The 23,866-nt window shown below is 41.8% G+C and overlaps 1 protein-coding gene across 4 annotated transcripts in view; it reads left to right on the forward strand.

Moving 5' to 3' along the window:
- RBMS1 (RNA binding motif single stranded interacting protein 1) overlaps positions 1-23,866 on the forward strand; it is a 344,109-nt gene that overhangs the window by 195,964 nt on the left and 124,279 nt on the right. For 2 of the 4 annotated variants that reach the window (XM_015289627.4, XM_015289628.4), the window contains exon 1: positions 7,701-8,050. The exons of 1 other annotated variant lie outside the window; for it this stretch is intronic. In XM_015289627.4, the coding sequence (XP_015145113.1) occupies positions 7,976-8,050 (75 nt within the window). In that variant the 5' untranslated portion in view covers positions 7,701-7,975. Of the gene's footprint in view, positions 1-7,673; positions 8,051-23,866 lie in introns of those variants that run through there. One more of the 4 variants, NM_205024.2, reaches the window with a different exon arrangement.

The raw sequence follows: 23,866 nt of genomic DNA on the forward strand, positions 1-23,866 counted from the left end.
GTCCTTTTGTGGGAAAGATGTCTTTTCTGTGTGAAGAAAATAAAAAAAAATAGAATCATCATCACAGAATCATACAATCATTATGATAGAATCATTTGAGTTGGAAGGGACTTTTAAAGGTCATCTAGTTCATCTCCCCTGCAATGAATAGGGACACCTACAGCTCCATCAGGTGCTCAGAGCCCCTCCAGCCTGATCTTGAGTGTCTCCAAGAATGAGGCATCCACCACCTCTCTGGGCAACCTCTGCCAGTGCCTCACCACCCTTATAGTGAAAAACTTCTCCCTTATATGCAATTGAAATCTCCCCAGTTTAGTTTGAAACCATTTCCCCTTGTCCTATTACAACAGAAGAGTTTGTCTCCTTTCTTACAGCCCCCCTTTAGATACTGAAACACTGCTCTCAGGTCTCCCTGGAGCCTTCTCTTCTCCAGGCTGAGTGGCCCCAGCTCTCTCAGACTGTTTTCATAGGGGAGGTGTTCCATCCCTCTGATCATTTTTTGTGGCCCTCCTCTGGGTGTACTCAAACAGCTCCATGTCTATCCTACACTGAGGACTCCACATGTGGGCACAGTACTACAAGTGAGGTCTCAATCCTTTCATCCCCACCTTGAACTGATAGTGGAGGTTGTCACAACCCAGGTGCAAGACCTTGCACTTGGCTTTGTAGAATCTCATAAGATTCTCCTGGGCCAACTGCTCAAGTCTTTCTAGGTCTCTCTGAATGGCATCCCACTGCTCAGGCCTGTTGACCACATCATATAGTTTGGTGTCATTCGCACACTAGCTGAGGGTGGACTCAATCCCAATGTCAGTGTCATTAGTGAAGATATTAAAGAGCACTGATCCCAGCACTGGCCCCTAAGGAACACCACTTATCACTAGTCTCCATGCAGCCATTGGGCCAGTATCCTCTGTGTATGATCTCACAACCAGTTCCTTGTCTATAGAACAATCTACTCAACTAGTCCATAACTTTCCCATTTAAAGAAAAGAATGTTGAGGGGAACCATGTCAAAGGCCTTACTGAAATCCTGATAGCCATCAGTGTCTCTTCCCTAGACCACTGATGTAGTTACTCCATCTCAGAAGGCCACTAGGTTGGTTAGGCAGGACTTGCTCTTGGTGAAGGTATGCTGGCTGTCTTCTATCACCTCCCTCTTATAAATGGTTGTAACATTGCCTTTTTTCCAGTTGCTGGGGACTTCAACTGACTGCCATGACTTTTCAAATGCCACTGAGTGTGGCTTGGCAACTGTGTTAGCCAATTCCTTCAGGGCACTGTGATGCATTTCATTGGGACCATCAGACTTACGAATGTTCATTTTCCTCGGGAGGTCACAAACTGGATCTTCACTTATAGGGGGAGGGATCTTGCTTCCCCAGTTCTCACCTTCAGACCCACTGGGGGAGCAGTTACCAGTGAAGACTGAGGCAAAAAAGTTGTTGAGTACCTCAGCCTTCTCCTTATCCATTCTCAGCCGCCTGCACTGATGGATGTCTGTTGAGATACATAGCTCAGGGGTGTTGCATTGTATGGTGGAGGATTGATTTTAATTAATTAAAATGCATTATTTTCTGGTTTTATTAAATTACATAAGACATGAACAATGTCAAAGTTGATATTTGAACAGGTTGAAGAGCCTCTGCTCTTTGGCTTAAACAGCTTTATTATGGAAATAATAAATGCAGTCTTATCACCATCTCCTTCTTCATCTCTTACCTTACTGTAGCTATTGAAGCCTTCAGGCAATTTAAACTGGAGGTGATGTTGGAACAGAGATGGGCATGAATAGGATGGTCCTGAAAGTTGGATGGAAATCAAAAGCTGCAAAAAAATGCAAAAGCTGGTGCTGTGTATGAGAGGCCAGGAAGCTGAGGTCTGCCTGGGCCAAGTGACCAGCACCTGAATTAAACCACTCAGTCTCCATGTGCATTCCTCTCCTTGACCAAGCGTAGAGCGTGGGACACTAGAGATGTTGCTATGATGACATTAGATGGTGTTAGAGACATCAGAAATAGTTATTAGGTATTTCATGAGTTTCAGAACTTGAGTAAAATACAACTGTGTTTGGATTGGAAGGTTTGCATTTCATAGTTGGGAATAATTTTATTCCAAAAATAAGAACATTGAGGAATGTATCCTGTATCTTTTATTCAGAATTTAAGAGATGCCTCAAGACAGTGCAGTGTGACCCTAATGTCTGTAGAAATATGATGTCCTCTATGTCTACTGAACTTCAGTTTTTGCTTGAACAGGAGAAAAAAGTTTTAAATATTTAAAATGGATAGTTTGAATTAAACAAGACCAGCTACTGCTGGCTGGTCAAGCTGGTAAAGGGTTACCCACAGAAGTTCTTATCATGCTGTACCCAAAACAAGCTAGTCTTGGTGTCTTCCTCAACTGTTTGTGCAGAGTGCAAAAGAATTGCAAACAGTGCCATGAAACTGAGAAAACTGATAGGGAATGGTATCGTGACAGAGCCATAGCTGGTCAAGATTGGAGAGAGGCACAGTTATTCCCTTCCTTGCTCCTCTGCTGCACAGTGAAGACAATTTCTAGAGAGACTCTGGAGTAGTTAGGAATGACACAGAATGGAAGTTTCTCATAAATAATGGGTGAATAGAAGTTGGATTCTTACCTAGCTTCACCTAGGACGAACATTTGCCTGCAAGACGGCAAATTTTTGCCATCATTGGGTAGGAGATTTAAATAAAAACTCCATGTATTAAATGGCTGTTTGAAACTGAACCGATCAAAGGTGACTTACAGGTTTTATGAAGAAAGCTGAAAGAAAACTATTGCTGGTATAATGCAATCATCTTTATTAGCTAGACATCTTAGGATGAAATAAACCAGCATGTAGGAAATGCTCAGAATATGTAGTGCTTGTAAGATGACTGATTCTCTCAGGCCTATATAAACAAGAAGAAAAGGTTATAAGTGGCAATCAATGAAACTAAACTGGTACGTTTAGCTGCAAACACAGACCTGATTTTGTGAGCAGCCCAGCTGCGTCTTCTGTTCTGTTGACATCCATTGCTAGTAATGGGAGCACTGCCTGGAGCACTGTGAAGCCTGGAGCTTCATAGGAGGGGAAGCCTGAATACAGAAGTATGCTAATACTGATGTGTTAGTGCCAGTTAAACACTTACGTTGGAAGACCTGAGAATAGTGTATAGCCTTGTATATGTCACAAAACCAAATGGAATTGGCTGCAGCTGTCAGGAGCAGCTGAAACAGGGCAGCGTGTGGCTCAGCTGGAAGCTCAAAGACAGGAACATGGTGCATTCTGTGGCGTTTTGGTGTGATGTTGCTACACCAGGGGGGCTACTGGAAAAATACAGAATTGGAGCCACTCAAGTGAAATAAATATTTAAGACTTTGCTGAAAGGGTTAATAGCCATTAAGTCTGAAAGGTTGGTTTAATTGATGAAAACAATCAAGTGCTTTTCATCTTGGTGGCCCATTGACAAAGGCCGTTTATTTAGCCTTTGTGCTTAGGAGTGTGGCCTACTGCGACCCGGATTGAGGACCCTTTCATTTGTGTTGCAAAGCAGTCAGGGCCATACTATGGGGCTGAGGGTGGCATTATGACAAGGAGGTCTTGCAAGTAATTGGAATAGAGTGTGTTGGGGGTGAGGGGAATAGCATGGATGTTACTGGTGATGGCATAAATATTTCTGCATTCCTGGAGCCCTCATCCATCATTAGTGGGTCTAAACTGTCTTTTTGTTGTTGCACGTATGTGCAGATTAGGATGCAGTACCTGTCTTCTCTGCATCCCCAGGTGATGCGCTGCCATTGCCTCTGTTTATTTTAGCACCCTTATGCGAATCATGCTAGGCAAATTCCTAGCAAATTATTTCTGTGCCTTGTATTGCTTACAGCCTGGTGATACGAGCAGACAAAGAACAGAAGAAAGTGAATGTTTGACACAGTTTGCAAACTGGGGAAGTAAGGCACAGGGTAATTGAGCGACTTGCTCACCCTCTCACACACATTCTGTAGGAGATCTGGTGACAAAGATCTCCCAAGACTCTAGCTGGTATCTTGACCAGAAAAAAAATTGGTTGTTCAAATACTCCTGACTATGTCAAAGTAAAAATGATTTCGGCAGAAACGTGCCTGTCTCTTTCAGCCTAAACTAGTGCAAAGACCCAAATTGGTTCATAGTACAGCAGTTCACTTAGTTCCTGGAGTGAGAAGGATTAAATACACTTCACTTCTATTCTGCATTGCATTTGACTTTTTCTGCCTTAGGGTAGAACTCCTAATGTCTAAACTAATCTGGGAAGCTTAAATGGGATTTCTTACCCAACATCCCTACTCTGTGGATAACAGTTGATTGAGTTTAACCAAGCTGCCCTTAAACTCCTCTGACACAGCAGCTCACACAGAGCTTCTCTGGCCCATGCAGCACCATCCCAGCTGTGTTTTCATCATATTTCAATCTGTCCAAACCAGACCACTAAGACTGTTAGTATAGTAAGGGGGGAAAAAAGTAATATTTAATGTTCCATTAACAGCCAGTGAAATCTGATATGGATGAAACCATGGATTACCCTTTTCCCTAACGCTGACAAAGCCACAGCACACTTCCATTGGTGTGCTCTGTAGGAAGGCAGTTTTTAAAGCAAAATGATCTTTTGGTTGCTCTCCTTGTGTCCAGCGAGCACTCAGTACACAATTCAGTGTTTACCTTCCTTCTTAATCCTACCCTCTGTGCAGCGTGTAAACGACAGAAGCATTTTTAACCTTTTGAATATTTGATTATGAAGACAAGAGTTAGTACTGGCAGACAGCATAAGCAGTTTTTATTTAAAGGCTAGGAAAGTAGAATAAGCAGCTAAAGGCAAACAACATTGAGAGAACAAAGAGTTAAAAATTTGTCATTTGTTTTAAAGTCCCCACTGCAATGCCATCCCATCTGTATCGCACAGCCTGCGCTCGTGTTTCTAAGTTGACTGAATAGACAATACATCATAAAGGAACAGGCAGAGAATGTTCTCTGTGAGGCTAAATTAAGGTTGTTCACCTAAGAATTCTTTACTTATCCCTTCTTAATGCAGTAAATATTTTTGATACCGTATTAAAAATGAAATAAAATAACTGCAATGGAGTCTCATGTAAACTATTTCAATGAAATAATTATGTTTTCCAATCTCATTTTAATAAAAACTGAGCATCGTTTGCAAATTCTCATTAGCTGTCAATGGGATCACTGCACTGTAAAAGTTTGCAATAATTAAGTTGCAGGCTTACATTTTAAATTAACTGTGAGAAATATTAAACTATCCATTTTTAACTGCTTTGATATCAGCTTTGCTAAAGAATGCAGACTAGATATTCCAACGGCCATAGATAGGTGATAAGAAAATATGCTGGTTGAAATAAGATGGAACCAAACTGGCCTCACACTTACATTAACAGATCGTGTTTGGAGATGAGATTAAGCTTTAGAGCAAAAGGCTCTGTTTGGGAAAATTCTAAGTCCCTGCAGGGAGCGACAGGGAAGGAGCCTGGAGATCAGCTTTAGCTGTTACAGTTGTAATCAAATACTCTCTCAGCCAGATTTCTTCTTTCATCACTTCCAGGAGCTGTTGTGGCAGAGCATTGCTGCTCCTCTCCCTGGCAGCCCTCCTCAGTAACTCGACACAGCTAAGCTGGAGGCGGCTGCAATTCGAAGTGCTGGAATGGTACGGGCTGCCTTTTCCCCCTCCTCATTTCCTAGAGATTTTTTCTTCTGGATGCTTCTCTCCCCATTTGTGATGGCACAACACCCTGTGACAACTACAGGTGACAACTTGTTTATATGAAGCTGGATTCTAGGAAAACACTCTTCCAGCTGTCTATAGTACAACGTGTATTTTTCTTTCACATCTCTTCCTCAGTCTTTCCTTTTCCTCAAGAAAATCTCCACAGGTCGATCCACCAGTTCTTGGTCTTTATTTCTTCCTCTTGCTTGTTCTGTTTTTCTCAGAAAGAAACAAAATGTACTAGCACCACAACCTGTCAGCTGAGAGGCCAGCACTGCATTCTTTGTAGTTCAACCAAGAACTCCAGACCACAACTTGGCCGTTCCTGAAGCAATCTATAACAATATCGTCACGTAGCTGGGCTGCAGCAGCATATTTCCCCACGAAGTAGTGAAACTTCACTTCTACTGTCCTCTGACCATACCCTACCCTGGAGCCACATTACCTTGCATTCTTCAGATAGGACTGCAGCTTCTATGTTTTTTCCACTGCGTAAACGCCAGTACAGCCAACAGAAGGCAGCTGATTTTGGCCATGGCCATTTTGGCTTTTCCAGGCGCACTTCCTTAACCCTTTCAACAACACGATATTTCTCTTTTGCTCAGCTTTTCCCAGCTTTAACCTCTGTTTCTTCCACATGATGGGCACTGAATTATTGACATCCATGGCCTTTTTTGCACTCACCCTTCTTCTCATAGTTGATGCCTATGCCAGTCATGCCTAAACCTAAAACAAACAGGCAAAAAAACAAAACAAAACAAACAAACAAACAAAAATACAAACCCAAATCCTCTCATACAGCTTTCCTGGAAAAAAAAAGCCATCTCATAAAGATGCAAGCAGTCTTTTAATTTGTGTGGCCCATAAAGGATATACAATTTTCTTCTCTGGTAAACACTGTAAAGACATCTTAACAGCTAGCCAGGTGAGCTGTAATGTCATCTGCATAATTGTCCTCAGCTGAGCTGGGCTTCAGATGAGTTGCTGCACTTCCCTTCCATTGCTCAGTTCCTCCAGGGATTCATGGCTGCAGAAATAGCCTTTGCTGTTGTACTGGTATGTCTGCAAATCCTTAAGTTTTTAAATCTTTCTTTCTGCTGCTGGCACATTCAGCTTGGTTAACACTCGTACACCCAGCAGTTGCGACGGACCTTGCATATATGTTATTAATAAGTGGTGCAGTAAGACAAACCCGAGTGATTAACGTGACAAAGAAGTGGCATCTGCTTAATATTCTGCAGATCAGTTTATCTTTGGGTAGAAAAGGCAAGGTTGTCAGAACTAAACCTGCTGGATTAAGTGTTTTTATTTTAAATACCGGCAGATTAGGGGGTGTTGCTGGTCCCCGCTTCTGATGTTTGGGAAATTCTCCTTCAGAGAGAAAATGCCAACTGTGCCTGGCATTGCCTGCAAGAGGAACTCTTCCTGTTCGAGGCTGAGGCGCACCGGCACAGCTGGCACAAGTACAAATGCAAGGATGCACTAAGGACCAGAAGGACACTTTGGTCCGGTTTTGTGGCTGCCGTTCTGGTTTTAGCGCCGCAGTTTCTTCTGCTCCTAACAGCCCGACAGACCCTTCGCCGGCAGCCGAACGTAGTTCTCCGAAACGGTCCCCAACCTTCCCGAAAACCCGCGCCCCGCATCACCGCTCCGCTTCGAGCCGCACAAAGGCGGTAACAAAGCCCAACCCGGTTAATTAGGTCAGAGCTGCGTCGGCTGCGGGCGCGACCACCGCGGCCCTCCCGCAGCCGAAGCTCTGAGCCCCCGCTCCGCTCCCCTCCCCGCAGCCCGGCCCCGCGCTGTCCCCGGGGCTGCCCCGCCGCCGGCCGGGCCCGGGGCTCACCCGGCGGGCGCGGAGCGGGACTAAGCACCGCCCCTCTCCCCCTCCCTCTCGCCCGCCTCCCGCTCGCCGCCAGCCCGGCCCCGCCGCCTGGTACCGCCGCCGCCGCCCCGAGCGCTCCCCGCTCCGCAGCCGGCCCGCCGCTGCTCGGCCCGGCCGGGCGGGGACTTGGCAGCAACTCGCAGGGGAAAAGAGAGAGGGAGAGAGAGCGCCTGCCCCCGCTGCCCGCTCCGCTGTGGCTTCGGGGAGGAGGAGGAAGGTCCGCGCTCGGCCGAGGAGCAGCAGCCGCCGCCAGCGAGGAGGAGAGACGGAGAGGCGGCCGGAGCCCCCTAAAGTGCCCCCCCAACCCTGCACTGCAGGCTACATTTCCAGCTTCATGGGCAAAGTGTGGAAACAGCAGATGTACCCCCAGTACACCACCTACTACTACCCCCAGTATCTGCAGGCGAAGGTAGGGCACGACGCGGCGGGGCTGCGGCCGGACGGGGTACGGGGCGCGGACGCTGCGCGGGGGGGGGCGGGAGGGATCGTCCGGGGGTCGGAGACAGGAAAGAGCCGGCGGCCCCTTCCTGCCGGCTCCTCGCCGCCGGCCCGCCGCCCCACCGGACCCTCCTCATCCTCCCGGCGCTCCCTTCCCCCGCACGCCCTCGGCGAAGCTGAGCTCCGCGGGCCCCGCCGCCGCCGTCGTCTCGCTTTGCGCGGGGAACGACTCGGAGTTCGGGCGGCGGCCCCGAGCCGCTGCTGTTCGCCGCGCTTTGGGCCGGGGAAGGGGCGCGCTGCCGTGCGGGGGGCGGCGGGGCACTGCCGCGGTGTGCCGGTGGCGGCCGTCATTCCGCCTCGATGGGGACACCGCCGCCTGGCCGAGCGCCGGCGGGTCCGCATTGTCTGAGGAGTTGGACCTTTGTGAGCAGCCGCCTCGCAGTTTCCAAACTGGCTTGAAAAGGCGTTTAGGAGCCGGCTGCCGACGGTTCCTGCTGTCCGCGGGTAGCTGTCGTGCGCCAGAAAATGGATTTTAGCAGTTCTAGCCGTGGTGGATCCCCAGCTTTTTGTCTTTCATATCATTTTTTCCCCTCTCTTCTCTGAGGCTGTGAGGGCAGCCAGCCCTTACGCTGCTCTAGAAGCATCACGCTGCAAACTGGCAGATGCAGAGATGGTTGCATCAGCTGTCTGGAACATTTAGCATAAGCCTCTCCAACCACCAGTGTCACTCCTCACAAATCAAAACGGACCCAGATGAGGCTTCAATGTGTGAACTTTTTGTTAGAGGTTATAACTGTGCTGTGGTTTTCTTTTTTCCTTCTTTTTTTCTTTTTTCTTTCTTTTTTTTTCTTCTTCCTTTTTTTCCTCCATGGAAGTGCCCGGCCTGTATGGCAGTGAGAGGACAAGAATTCTCTTCATCTGCACATACGATAGGCTCTTCTGTTTATTGTGCCCTGTGATACTGTGTTGTGAGACGTAATTTATAGTGCTTGGCCGAAAAATAAATTTGGTCTGACAGTCATGAGACATTTTACAAGTCAGCAGTGAGGAGGCTTTGAAATGTGCTTTCATATATACAGAAATTGACAGAAATACGATGAAGGTCTTTAGGTGATTTGAAGCGAGTAATTATCTCTTCCATGTGTAATTGACACCGGGCTAAATAGGAGAGCATGTCACCATTTACAGATTATGCCGCAGAGCGGTCGCTTCAGGACTCTTTAGATACGGATGTTTCCATGCATTATTTTGAGGAAAGTACAATGCGTGGCAGGTAGCCCCTTGCATCACTCAGCTCTCCGATGCACGCCTATATCTGCATTCTCAAATGAGAAAATGTCTTTGTTCAGAAGCGTTTACTTCTGTAATTTTATGTGGCGTTAGTAAGTTCGGAACCGAGTCCCTACCATTGAATATACATAAAGCAATGTCACTTGGCTTTCCTGATCTGTAAATAATTGAAGAGGGAGGAGAGCTCTAATAGCTTACTGTAGTTACTAGGGTATGATCCTAGAAATCCATGATCCTATGAGAAAGCTTGATGGACCATCTTCTGAAAACGTTTCCTGTACAGATAATTTGATATTGATTTGCGTTACAGTCATTGACATCTTCAAAACATCTTGCAGTCTTCGCTATGAAACGATAGCGAAATGAAATCACGTTACTTTGTTTCAGCAGGGAGAGCGCACAGCCGTTTGACCTACACACGTGAAATCAAATATCTGGGATCTAAAGTTCCCTCCTTTGAGACATCTTGGTTTAAAAAAAAAAGAAATAAAGGAGAGCAGGTGGTCCCTTGCTGGGGGCAGGAGGGCCGGTACCCCTCAGTTTTGACGTTCGAGCATGCAGAATTCAGTAATGGAAGAAATCTCCTCATTATGGGTCCCCTCTGAAAAAATAATTTGATTCATTTTTTCCAGTCGGTATATTCTTTGGATTCTAAAAAGAACCACTGCCCAGTATGCTAAATATTTCAGTAATTCTGGAGAAAGCTTTGGTTCTTGTCAAACCTGCATTAGAATAGAACTGAATAGCCTTTGCTGTCTGTGCAGTGGGCCATGGATGGTACATGGTCACATAGGGGGAAGGAACTGATACTGAGGCTGGAAGTTTTGCTTCCCATCTTGTCCTTCCTGAAGTGATGATTGAAAATTACTAATAAACCACAAATTGATAATTAGGAGATGATAGGAATTACTGGAAGATGGATATATATATATATATATATATATATATATATATATTAGAGAGAATGTTGGAGAGAATTGGAGAGAATAAATATATATATTTCTCCATTGAGAGCTCAGAAATACTCATTAGATGTTGCATGCACTGCTAATGGTTCTTAGGGTAAAATGTAGTATGGTCAACTGTTTTAATTGCTACAAAATGTGTTATACATTTTAAAAATAGATGTTGTGTTTGTCTGCTATGATCCTCACAATCTTATCCATGAAGCACTGAAGCAGTTTCAGTCACGTATTCTGGGAGGAAATACAAACAGTTGCCATGATTCAGCACCTTCTTCCCCTTAATTGTGGGGAGTTCAGCATTGAAAGAGATGAGGGAAACCATGGACTTAAATAAAATTAACAAAATAAACATTGGAAGAAGGTGTAAGGCTTTTAATATGAAAAATCATCATGGCAATGAAAATAGAAAGTTTGAAATGGTTTCAAGTTAAAGGTTTTATAACCTCTTGCATTTTCTGGGCTGACACCATTTTTACTCTATTTAATTCAATTAATATTTATTAATATATATATTTTTTCATCTTCTAATAAGTATATGTTTTAGGACAGTTCCTGTATTGTAACATTGCTTGGCATGTCAGAGAGCATCAAAAATATTTCCTAACTCCAATGGATGCCAACATTTTAGAAAATGATGCTAAATAAAATATGTTTTACTAAACCTTAAATGCCATTCTGACCGGTAGGCATGCTAGGCAGTGTTGTAAGAATAGCAAGGCAGCTGGAGTGCAGATAAACAAATATAAATGGGCATCACTAGGCCATACCTTGTTTGTTTTGGTCAAGTAAGAAACATGGGAATTTCTGCTTTTTTTTCCTTTACCTACTTATCTAAAGGAGTTTAGGGACACAGTGCACGCTGATTTACAAAGACTTTGTGCTAGCTGCCTGTATTGCTGTTTTTTTTTCCTTGGAGAATAATGTGACAATCTAACTGTCTAATTCTAGTGATAGACTTCTGCATCATGAAGCAGATTTGCTTAGTGTAAGAAAGTGTTTGTAGAAAAAGGCAATGTTTCCTATGGAGAGCTTGATTTATTTGAAGTGCAGGCATTTTATAGCAATAGATATTAGAGAATGATTGTTTTCTATCTCTTTCACTTGGTATTAGATTACAACAACTCAATTCACAGATCTTGCGAATTTTGCTGAATTTCCTTATGTTGTCCTTCCAACTGCGTCATTTGGCGGCTGCAAAATGAGTTCCCTGGCAGTCAGGAGAAGAACTAATATTTCCGGAGCTGTGTGTAGTTTTGTAGGCAGTTCTGTGGATGGATGCAAACAGGAGGTGAGCAGGCAGAGCCTACTGTGTCAAAAATGTATTTTCAGGCTGTTGACAGCAAACTTTAAAATGGGAACATTGAGTTTTCATGCAAACCTGTTGATGGCAGAGTAAGTGGGACACCAGATTAAAGGGCCTTGCTGTAATAATGCTACAATGCAGACAGGAAACTTTCTTATTAGGAGGCTGTGGGTAATCTGCAGTTCAGTGTCCAGGGCACAGGGTTAACAGGCAGATGGAGGAGCTGCTGGTTCTAGAGCAGAAGCTGCAGAACACCCAGATGGTTTGCTGCTGATGATTGCCCCTCCTCAGCTTTCCATGCCCAGCACAGGTCTGCTGCCCTCTAAAAAGTCACTGGCTTCTGAGCTGATTTTAACCAGCATAGATGATTAGCAGTTCTAATCAGTTTTGTTTATATTTATTGTGTGCACTATGACTGCAAAATCTGTACACAATGAAAGACAAGTTGGGTTTATAGGAACACAGAGAATGACTGAATGTGTTTATAAGGTCTGATAGAAATAATATACACACTTGTGAGGTTTATTGTCCATAATTCTGAGTCTCTCTGGTTCTCAGCAGGGCTTGGAAATCCATTGAGGAGTGGGGTGAGGGGAAGCACAGGTTTGCTGCAGGCAGACCTTTTTTGTCTCCACACAGATACATTATCGCATTAGCCTCATTAGCTTCTTGAACGTGTTCTTTCCTATTCCTGCAAGGCAAAGGTTTTATTGTGTCCCATAGGTGTAACTACCCAAAGAACTCCTTCTGAAAGTGCACCACGCTGTGGAAGGGAAAGAAATGTAAACCATACCAGTTTTAAGAAATACTTGAAAGTGCTGGAAGTGATCCCAGCAGCTCCATTAAATAATCTCAGGGGATGTAAAAAATGGAGAAGGGAAGAGTGTTCCCCATGTACAGCATTTTGTCATTTCCCAAACATCCATTCCAGAACTGGAAGTGCTTGTGTCTGTCCATCTGAGAGGCCACTGGCTTTTTGTGGCTGATCTCAGTGGCTGGTTTATGTAATCATTCCCGCTACCTTCGTTTGAGTGGAAATCTGTCCTTGTCCCAGTTACAGCTCCTTTTAACTTTTGAAGTTTAGTTTGGGTAGCTTGCTGTGAACTAGAAATATGTTCTTCAGAAAGATAATTCTTGTATTTTCAGAAATTGAATCCTTACTAGAAATGGATCGGGCAAAGTTCGTGCGTTGCTCTGCATGCATTTGTCCTCCTTGCCTTGAAATACTCCAGTTTTGCCTTGAATTATTCTGTACCACGGCCTTTCTTGAGATGTAATGTCAGATTAGTCTGATGGGTAAATACACATTAGAAGCAAGATGTAACCAGATAAGTTGTTAATAGCAATAATTTAAAGATTGAGCCCAGATACTCCACACTGGAAGCATGGCATTATTTGGCGGAGTGAGGAAGGATGTGTGTGAATGTATCATGTGTTCAAGTGCACCACCACTGTAATTTTGTAAATCACTCTGATGATGATGAAGATATACTCAGTGCAGAAACACTTCACAGTATCTTCATTGTGAGGACTGGCTTCCCTGAAGTCAACGTGAGTTTTGCTTTTGATTTCAAATGAGCGACATTTTATTTCTTTGAAATATGATTCGTGCTTGGGATCTGCTGATTATGTTTAATTTGGAGATGATTTGCAGTAACATGCTACTCATACTTTTGGAAGAGACTAAGTGAGGCAGTGTAACATGTAGATGGCGTGCTCAAGGCTGTGATCAAGGAGAGGCAGTGACAGTGCCCTTAAGATGTGCCTGTTTTGTATGTTTTGCTAGGGAATCGTTTTAAGAGAGGTTTTAAAAAGCCGTGACTTTCCTGCCTTAATGCAACCTCCTTAGGGGGAGGAATGGTATAAATATATATGCGCTTAAAGGCTGAATTTGCAAGTTACGAAGAAAAAATATTTTCTTCACATCATTAATGGCAGAAATGACAGATTCTTATTAGTTTTGTAATTTCAAGAAGTTTGAGACTAAACTCATCCCTGGAGTATGCCGTGCTCGGGGCTTAATTTGATACTGCATGATTGGCCTCATTTAACAAATGTCAACAAAATCTTAGCCCCTCTACTTGATTCTGTAGTAACTTTACTGCTAGTGTATGAGTCAGATCCTGAGCTGGGTGATATTATGGGATTGACTTTTACGCAGAAGTGGTAAACCAATATACGGCTTGAAAAAGGCTCAAAAAGCTTATTCAGTGCTGTTTTCCTGTCGTGCTTGGTTGTTATCTCCCCAGGCACCAGGTATATTCCAAAACTGTGTTCAGATCATTTTTTCAGTGATCAGGGTCTATGAAGTAAGTGGGCAACAACCGTAGGAGATGGGACTTATATGGCATGTCTGATTTGTACTAATGTATTTTTTAGCTTTACCTTCAGCGCAGTATCCCAAGGCAGTCATGAGAAGCGTGCAATAAGTTTGTGGGGGAGAAGTTAAATTTCTTTCAATAAAATAGTGCTTTAAAGTATTTTTTCTTTCACAACTTTACTGCTACTTTTGGTAATGACTGTAGTTTTCTCTATAAACCAGAGCTGAGCATGCTGTTTGGATTCTGACTCTTATTTGTAAAGAGGACTGTGCTCTTCAAAATGCTTTGCTTCTGCTTTGAGCATAAAACTGCAGGTCTCAATCAATGATGAAATTTCCTGTGACTAAACTTCGAAGTTTCCACTTCATGCTGAAAGAACACAAAGATTTGCCAAATTATTGAAAATTTCCAGTGGAGATTAACACAGTGCAGTAAAAGCACTCTTTAAAACAATTTTTCTATAAAACAATACATTTCAGAAAAATATCTATTTAGGGCATACATAAAATAATCAAAATGAAATAAACAAAAACCTGAGAGAATTGCTAACATGCTTTGTAGCCCAGCAATCTGTGCTATCAATGTTGATACTAGATCCATCAGTCTTACTCAGAAAGATAATTGACGCTACTGATTCAGTGCTCCTAATGAAGTACACTTGTGATATCAATAAAGAGGTTTGAACAAAGTCATGGTAATAAACTGAAAAATGCAGCTTGGTACAGTTGCATTTTCAGTTGCAGCCTTCTAAGTAGTCAGAATCAAGAATAAATAATTTAAAAATACATTGTTTTTCATGAAATGATGTGTTTAGTTTGAGAAAGATACAAGATACATGCTCAAATCTAGCCAAAAGCTTGCCACAAGTGAAACACTCATTTTTTTCTTGTATTGCATATGTGTTCTATGGTCTGTGCAGAGCTGTGGTCACAATTGTTGGTGGGAAAAGCACCTGCTTACTCAGAGAAGTAAAGAATGTTGGACAAATGTGCTAATAAGAATCTGTTTATCTGAGTCTGTGTCAGTCAGAAGACAGGCACACAACAAATTCAGCTCATGTTTACTGTAGCACTAGCTACAGTAGGTGGTAATTATTATCTGCCTTTATTTACTTGCTTAGTAATCCTCTGCTGAAAATATGGATCTCTGCCTTTAAATGTAATTTTGTTAATGTCTAAGCTGAGTTATATTGTCTCGTAATTGAGGGAGGCTAAGAGCTTGGCTTGGACGTGGGTACCATGGTTCACATTTTTCACGATAGCCTTGGCAAACTACTTTGCTTTGTTCATAGTATGAGGCTGTATTTGTGCTCAATTGCTCTGACTTGATGGAAATATTTCAAAATATTTATGAGCTAAATTTCTGAAGTTTCACTGTATGCGCAAGGCCCATGAGAATTGCTTCAAAGTCATTCCAAGTAGATAAAGAGCGCTAATCCAGAGAGTTCTGCATGACTCTGCGCTGAGAGCGAGAGGTTGGTCCGCCATCCAGGGGTAGTGGGAACGGGTTTCACTTTGTGGCTTTTACTACAGGTTAAGAACTGAATTCCCTTGCTTGTCTCTTGGCAACACACGCTGACACAATTTCTGTGGCGGTTTATAGGCTGTGGCAGTATCTGTGACCTCTTATGTCCCTCAGGCCATAGCTACATAATCACTTTAATTTTACATAGCTATGCACAGCAGCTAAAAAGGGCAGTCTTGTCTTTCCCCATTGCCCTGGGCAACTCATTCCTGTCCCTTCCTGAGTGCCAGTATTGGCGTGGTCACTCATTGAGCTGAATCAAGAAACCAGTCTGACAGAAAACTAACCCCCAAACTCCCAAATGTAATGTATTATTGCAGTGCAGCAACTAATGAGAAACCTGAGGAGCTGGAGATTTTCATGGCTATGGGGTAAAGTTGTGCCCCCGAAATAGTATACCCGCTCATCTCCTGCTTTCGTACGACAAAGTGATGTTGCTTGCTTCTCTAATTTCAAATTTTTACATGTCCTTAGCAGCAAGGATGAGGGATCCAAACCAAAAGAAGATACAACATAGTTCATAGGCAACCTATATCTGTTGATTGCACATCTAAGCTGATAGCTACTAGCATCATTTTTGTATGAATTTATTTCTCATTTACTGTTTTAAATTTAGTTTGATAATTGGTGCAGTGAATGTTTAAAAACAAAACAGTTCAGTCTGTGTTTCATTCTTACAACTAGTGAATGTGGGTGAAAGTGTGAAATAAGTTGCTGAGAGTCCTTAAGGTAGGTATAGGTCTGTGAGGAAGAAAGAATTGAAAGTAAATGAGCCTTCCAGGGGCCTTGTAGCATAATGTTATATCTAACTTTCCATTTTCAGCACAGTGCAACATTGATATTTTATTTCATTCTGGAGAGAGAGGGGGGAAGGCTGGCACTTCAAATTAGCAGCAACTGTAAAATGAAGACAAGGATGTTAGTGACTCATTTGGAAAAGTACTAGCTACAACATTCTGTCTCCTAGAAAAAACAGTTAGGAAAGGTTTGTGATAGAAACTTTGAGTTCCTTGAATAGTGCCTGTGACCTTCTGGTTCCTTCCAGTTTCGCTTTTGACAATTACATTTTAAAGTGGGAGGAATTCATAGGGGTGTTGTGGAGCAGGGAACATCTCTGCTCACAAGGTCAAAGCCTCCAGAATTCCTCTTACCTCTTTTGACCCAGTCAGCTGTCTAAAGTTTAGATTCTTTGATTGTTCCAGGTGGAAAGATAAATTAGTGATATTCGGTTGCTCCTTTGACGCAGCTGAGTTATTTTGCTTTGTTGAATGCAGAGCAGAAGGGCTCATTTGCTTCCCTCACTGCAGAGGCTGTGCTGGGGGTGCACTGTTCAGCCCAAGGCCTGTTCCAGCAGAGCTGCCCCCAACCTTCCCAGTGTGAGGGGCTGTGCATGTAAAGCAAAGCTGATGTAAATGTGCTAAGCAGGCCAGTTGTGATATAGGCGCCTGCAGTGCTCCACTGGTTACTGGCCTCCAGCTGGGGAGTGACCCATCAACTGGGGTTCTCTCAGCCTGACTGTTCCAGCGTCATTCCCATCTACTTGTCCATCCATCCAGACCATAATGTCCAATCTTGGGTGCAATAGTATAGAGTGAGAGAGTATCAAATCCTTTCTGAAATCAGTGTGAATGACATCCACTGCCCTCCCCTTGTCTGTAGATCCAGTAATTTTCTCACAGAATAGTCAATAGGATTCAAGGCAATAGGTGCAAGTTGTAACAAGAGAAAATTGTAATTAGATATGAAGAAATTTTTTCTTGCCACAAGGCTGGCCGAACACCTGAACAAGTGTGGAGAGAGACTGTGGTATTTGTGTCCTTGTGCCACCTGCTCCAGCTGAAGCTGCACTCAGAGGAAGGTGGACTGGATGACCTCCAGACATCCAGAACAAACTAAGTTAGCTGTGATCCTATAGAGTACACTCTGATAACTGTATCATCAGTGTAACTGGCTCTAAAGTAACTTTTCCTTCTGTGTTTCCTTGTTGTAAACTGTGGTATGGCTTTTGGAAAGGAAAGGTATGGAAGGAATTATCTTTTTATATGTATTCTACAAATATGCAAATACCATTTCAATAATCTTTTCAGCACGTAAATTCCTTTATCCCATTTCAGCAAGTATCATATATAAGCTGCTTAAAATTTAAGATTTTATGTTTGCCTGTGAATTTTTCTCCTGTCAGGGCATTATAGTGCTACAAAAATGATGTTGTAGGTTGTGACAGACATGTATATGTTCTCATACCAAATTACTTCTTTAGGCTGATGTTTCTTGTTCTTGCATCAAAAATGAATTTGCTGATAAGTTTTTATCTTGCACATGGATTAAAAATACTAGTAGTAAAAAAACAACAATTAATGCTAGATTGTATCTTGTTTCTCTACAAGCAGATACTATTTACAGGAACAGCAAAGAGGACTCAGGAGAACAATGTTCTGACTTTCTGGTAGAGAAAACAGGGGAAGAATGAGTGTGTTGCCCTTCCTGTACAGTTCAGCTGTATCTCATATGACTTTTCTTGGAAATCACAGTAAGTTCACCAGCAGTAGAATCTATGGATGTCTGAACAGCTTCCAACCCGCTCATCTAGTTCCTCTAGCCCACTCTATTAGGACTTCTCTCAAGTGTCTTTTATATACTCACTCCCCACGTGTTCTAAGGATTTCCACTTGAAGGTATGATAATCGGAAGCTTTAATGATCCAAAACCTTGAAGTTCATCATAAAGATGATGCTTCTAATGGAAAACAAAAACAAAGAAGAAACCCCACAAGACCACAAACAAACAAAAAGCCAATTAAAACAATCAAACAAACAAACAACCAGTTTTAGTTAGCAGCCAAGCTGATGATTAGAAAAAAATACATAACCCACCAAATAGCAGTTCATTTTCCTTTTTTTTTCTTTCTTTTTTTTCCCCCTCACTTCTAAGTAGTGTGACTGTGGTTATTCATTTATTCTGAAAATCACTTTCCTTATTTGGTGCCAGAATATATATTTAGAGACAGGATAATGTTGGCCTTAAGATGACTTCCTTGCGGCTGGACAGTGGCATTATTGCTCCAAGTTATTATAATGGAAATGTGATTACCTTAATGAACACTTATGTATTTCCCTCTTTATCTTAGCTTGTTTACTTTGATGGTGGCTGGGCTATCTGAACACAAATAAATGTGAAGATTTTTACAAAAATTTAAGATTGAGGAGATATTCATACATATAATGTATTTGTCCTCTCAGGAATTTTAAATGCTATTTTTGGACTTCTATTTAGTTGTATGCCTGGGACTAGGGAGATATCTGATGTCTAGCACTTACATGCAAAGTAGCTATTCATCTTTCTGGGAGGAAAAAAACCAACCCCACACTGTAAAAATGAAAGAATGACAGACACTTTCTTTGTCATACTACCCCAAAAGATGCAGAAAAATGGCTGTACATATTTTGTATCTGCTACCACTTTCCTTCTTTTAAAAATGAAAGTGGAGTTCTGTGTCAAATGAATAATTGAATAATGGAGAAATGAATAATAAATACTCATTTTTAAACTCATGTGAAATACAGTAGGCCATTTACCATGCTTACTTGTACCCTACTCATCTCTGTTAAGATTAGCATAAATGGCTCCTCTTGCTGATATTTATATCAAGTCTAGAAATGCATATATGTTGAACAACGTAACTCCTGTATTTTTCTGCAGTTCTTCTTAAGAATAGGGCTTTATCTGAGTGTCTTCTCCAGACATTAATTCCATCTTTGTCATTGATGGAAAGCGTGCTGCATCTCATCCAGCTGTTGTCATCAAGGGAGGTTGCTGCAGATCCCTGTGTTCTGGTAGCAGTTGCTAACATTGCATATACACATTTTGAAATGTGCTAGATACATATTTTACTTTGGATTTATGTGCCAATTGTTAGGAAATCTTTGCTGTTGATTCAATTTCCTTAATGGACTAGGTATTATTACTCTTGGATTCTTGACAGTGTGGTGTCTACTCTGCAGATTGGTCTGTAATTCAAGGTATTGGGCAAACTAGTGATATATGTATGTATGTGTATTATTTATTAAATAAACTAGGTTGCTGGCTGTGTGTAATGAAGGCATTCATGTGTAAAATGGACACTTTGCTGTGATTTTTCTCATAAATTAAGACCATGGTCCTTCTGTTGACACTGATAGTGAGCTCCATGTGTTCTTTAATTTCATGGCCATGGAACCTTGTCTCTGCAGAAAAGTCATGCAGGAGGATCTTCATTGTATTTTTTTTGCAAGCAAATCATTAAAAATGTAAAATACTATAACATTATCTGTATTTATTTCACTACAGCCCCCCATTTTTTTTTCAATTTAGGTGAGATAAATGCAGAATCTCTAGGCTGTACCAGAGTATTGTTCATGCCAGCCAAAGCTGAATTCAGGAGCCATTTACTGTGGATACCTTGGAGATAGAGAAGAGAAGGCTTTCTGGTGTCAAGGGTTACTGTGTACGAGTCTGAGCATTTCTACCCACCTAATTACTGAAGGGCATCAGGAGACTGAGCTGGGCTTTCTGGGAGCAGAAAGCTGAGAGCCGTGTTTGGGAATGGTGAGCACTTCACAGCTTCATGAGGATCTTTTGGTAATCAGTACTTTTAGGAATAGTATCTGGAAAAAAGGAAAGAAAGAATCAGGACAACAGTATGATAGCAACACCTGAGTACTTTGGTTCCTGCAATTGTATGTAGCTGTGGCTACACTGAAGCAGCAGACATCTTTGGGCTGGTGGCCTGAGCACAGAACTGGGGGTGATCCACAGGGCCCATTGGCCTGGCTTTCTTCACACCTCCAGGACTGAGCTTATCCCTGAAAGTGGGTTAAATCATCTCTAAACCTGGCTATAGGCCCATCTCTTTAGCCTTGTTTTGTCATTTGAGATAGGAAAAGAAGAAAACAAGTGAGAAATACAAAATAAGATGGGGGGAAAGGATGAGAAGTAGTTTTTGAAAGAGGTAAATTGCTGTAGAGAAAAGATAAGGGAAAAGAGTAAGGCAGGAAAGGGCAGGAAAGAGAAAGGGCAGAGAGCTGAGTGGAGCGGCTATGCCTTGTGTGCCAGAGCATGGCATGAGAAGGCAGCTCTGGCTGCCAGGCTGCCAGGGGAGAGCTGCCTTGCCCACAAAAGGGGATTTAAGACAGCATTCTGCAAGAACTCGTTTTGGGCACTGCTAAAGTTCAGCAAAAATTAAAGGTTATTCTACAAAAACAATGGAATTTTGGAGGATAGACAGGCAAAACCTCTGGGAAAGGTCTTGTTTCATGTAGATTTTGAGAGGACAAAAGATATCTGTGGGATAAATTTGGCAGTTACCTTTTCCTCTAAGCTGGTGTGGCCTTACTGTGATGCTGTGGAAATACCTTACAGAGGTAAGCTTGTCAGACTTTGTCATTTCATCTTATTTCTTGCAATTTCTGCTTTTTTTTTTTATTATACTGAAAATAGGGTGAGTGTAAGGACTTCTTGAGCACGCTCTTAAGTGATGGGGTGATGTTATTATTCTTTTTTATATTTAATATTTTCATAAATTCTCTTATCCTGGTGGGTCTGGCATCAATCCAAGCCCAAGAAGTACATAGTATAGTAAAGACTAAATGCAGAAATGGTTGGCATCCATTTGGCAGGCAGATTTTATCACTAGATTGTATCACACGCTACTCCTGGCAAAAGGGGCTAAACAAAAGAAATCAGAAAGCACCCATCTCAATATTAAAAAAAAAAAAAAAGGAAAAGAGAAAGATAGCGTTCAGTTGAAATTATATAGTGTATAGCAGCCCGAGTGAAATTATAACAACATATTTTCATGTTTTTAAACTTTGCACATAGAGTTGTGCCTTCTCATATTAAAGTTTTCATCATTCATCTGCACTGTGGGTACAATGCCAGAACCCTTCTGTGTCTGAGCATGCTGCTCTGGTCATGTGTCTGTCAGGTGGAAAATCCGAGGCCAAGGTCCTTGCTGGCAGCCTGAGCTTGGGCTAGAAATAACAGCACAGCCTGCTTTGGTGAGCAGAGATGGGCTTTCTCTTCAGATTAAGATCGCCTGTAGGGAAAAGCAAGACCAGGAGCAGGTTTAAAGTGCTGAAGTCGCCACCAGAGAACAGCGTTTTCTTTTCCTCGAGCAGAGATGGGACACATTTGCGTGTTTTAATTCATATTTGTTGTGTGGTGGCCAGAATGCCTCTCCACTTTGTGGTAACTACTGGAGGTGGTGTAAATGGTGGTTTTATGGAGAGGTAACACAGAGCATGTGTTTTCTGCCAGACTACCGCTACGGATCAACGCAGCCCAAAGAAGGGCTTTAGTTTTATGAGGAAGGAATCACAAACAGTAGATAATGATTTCACACTTTGCGTATGCTATCCTGAAGCTACATCTGGTTGAAAGAAGAGAACTTCTATTTTGTTCAGATTTAATCTCTCTCTCTCTCTCTCTCCTTTTTTTTTTTTTTTTTTGTGACATTTGGTTTTGTTTTCTTCTTGTTGTTGTTCTTTTTTTAACCAGTGGTTGTATTTGTGATGCTAGCCCACAAAAAAAAAAAAAAAAAAAAAAAAAAGATAAAATCCCTGCATTTTGGCAGCACATAGTTTTGTCCTGCATTTCTCATGTGCAGTGATCCTCTGAGAATGCTTTTTGGCATCTAATTGCTTGATTCTGACAGTAGGGTTCTTTGAGAGACAACTGCTTTGCAGGCATTGTGCACAATGCCAGCGCAGCGAGCGCTGGTGGAAGGCCAGGTATAAGGATTTATTAAGTATTCTGGAATAATTATCCCCAAATAATTTCAAGTGAGTGGGGCTTTTTTCTTCAATAAGAGTACCATTGTCCAAAACAGCTTAATCCACTTTCAAAGCCAGCTAAATAAGAAAAGGCATTCTTATTCTGAAATGTGATTGCCTTCTCATGGAGTTACTAACAAGTGTTTCTAACTATTCTCCCTTTAATCTGATACAATTTGTATGGATACACAAGACTTAAGTCCCTACTTTTCAGGACTGAGCTTCACATGTTTGGAAACAGTGGTGTAAACGCACTGGAGTCTTAGAGAATAAAAGTTATCAAAGGTGCAGAATATTGATGCTAATAAAATTTAGACCTTTTCCACACTTAAAAATTTAATGAAAATTGTAAGGAAATAAAAATGTAATACAAGCTGTAAGGAAATAATGTTCACTAGTTCCAGAAAACTGTGAATTCCTGTGTAGATGTCCACATACCTGCGTGTCCATTGACAGAGGTTATTTTGGAGTAGTTCTGGTGAGTTTGTGAGTGTAGACAAGACTTAATTGAGCAAACTTGGTGTGCTAAGCTCATGTAAAGTGAAACTCTATTAACTGCATTGTCCTCTAATTAATACTTCTAATAGTTTTAATTAGATGGCTAAATCCAATAATACCAGAAGTAAATAAATGCATAATGACTATTCATTCATGTCTCTAAGCGAGAATTTTGCCTGTGTGCACTATTCAGGATTGGGCCCCAGCACACTTAGAAGAATGCAGATGTGATTTCTCTGCATTCTTTTTGATGTCGTCTTTCTTGAAAATTGTAAGTACTGAGGTGTAGGAAAGTCTGGAATTTAATTTCATTTTGGAAATCTTCTAGATTATGCAGTCGGGAAGCATATGAGTAACTACTTGAATGTGTGTACCATAAATACATGAGCACCTTTATTTAAAGTATTAGTTTTATATATAAAAAGCTATACTACACAGAAAATGGATGTGAAGTAGCTTAACTTTTTTAAAAAAAAACAAACTACCATGATATATACACATGGATGTATTTAATTTAATTACACTAAGCATTGGCATGAGACACGAACTCTGCTAATAGCTGTATAATTGGAAGGGAATGAAGCTGAAGAAGTAACGCAGAGTAGTGTTTTACTCTAAATGCAAAGAAAAAAAAAACCAAACCAAAACAAACAAACAAACAAAAAAACCAGCTTACGTCTAGATTTCAAAGAGAATTACATATTTGCATCTCAGGGCGGAAATTGGCCGTGTGCTGGGAACCACGAAATCTCTCAAGGTAATACTTTGTAACTATGGAATGTATCCCATGACTGATATGTAGCTAAGAACGTGAATCAAATTACACATTAGAAATAGTTGGAATGGAATATATTTCTAGTAGAAGAAAGTAATTAGGCTGGGTAACCAGCATAATGTCAGATAATGTCAGACTAGTTAGAAACCTGTTGGGGAACAAAGCAACAAGTACATCTCATTGTCAAAATGACTATATATGTGCACACTGTATTTCCAGCAAAATTAGATGCTATCTTTTTCTAGTATTTCATATGTATCAAATTTAATCAGCCTTCAGTTCAGTGCCACGATTCTTAAAAT

The sequence above is a fragment of the Gallus gallus genome, chromosome 7 (assembly GCF_016699485.2).
Source record: "Gallus gallus isolate bGalGal1 chromosome 7, bGalGal1.mat.broiler.GRCg7b, whole genome shotgun sequence".
NCBI classification, from domain to species: Eukaryota; Metazoa; Chordata; class Aves; order Galliformes; family Phasianidae; genus Gallus; species Gallus gallus.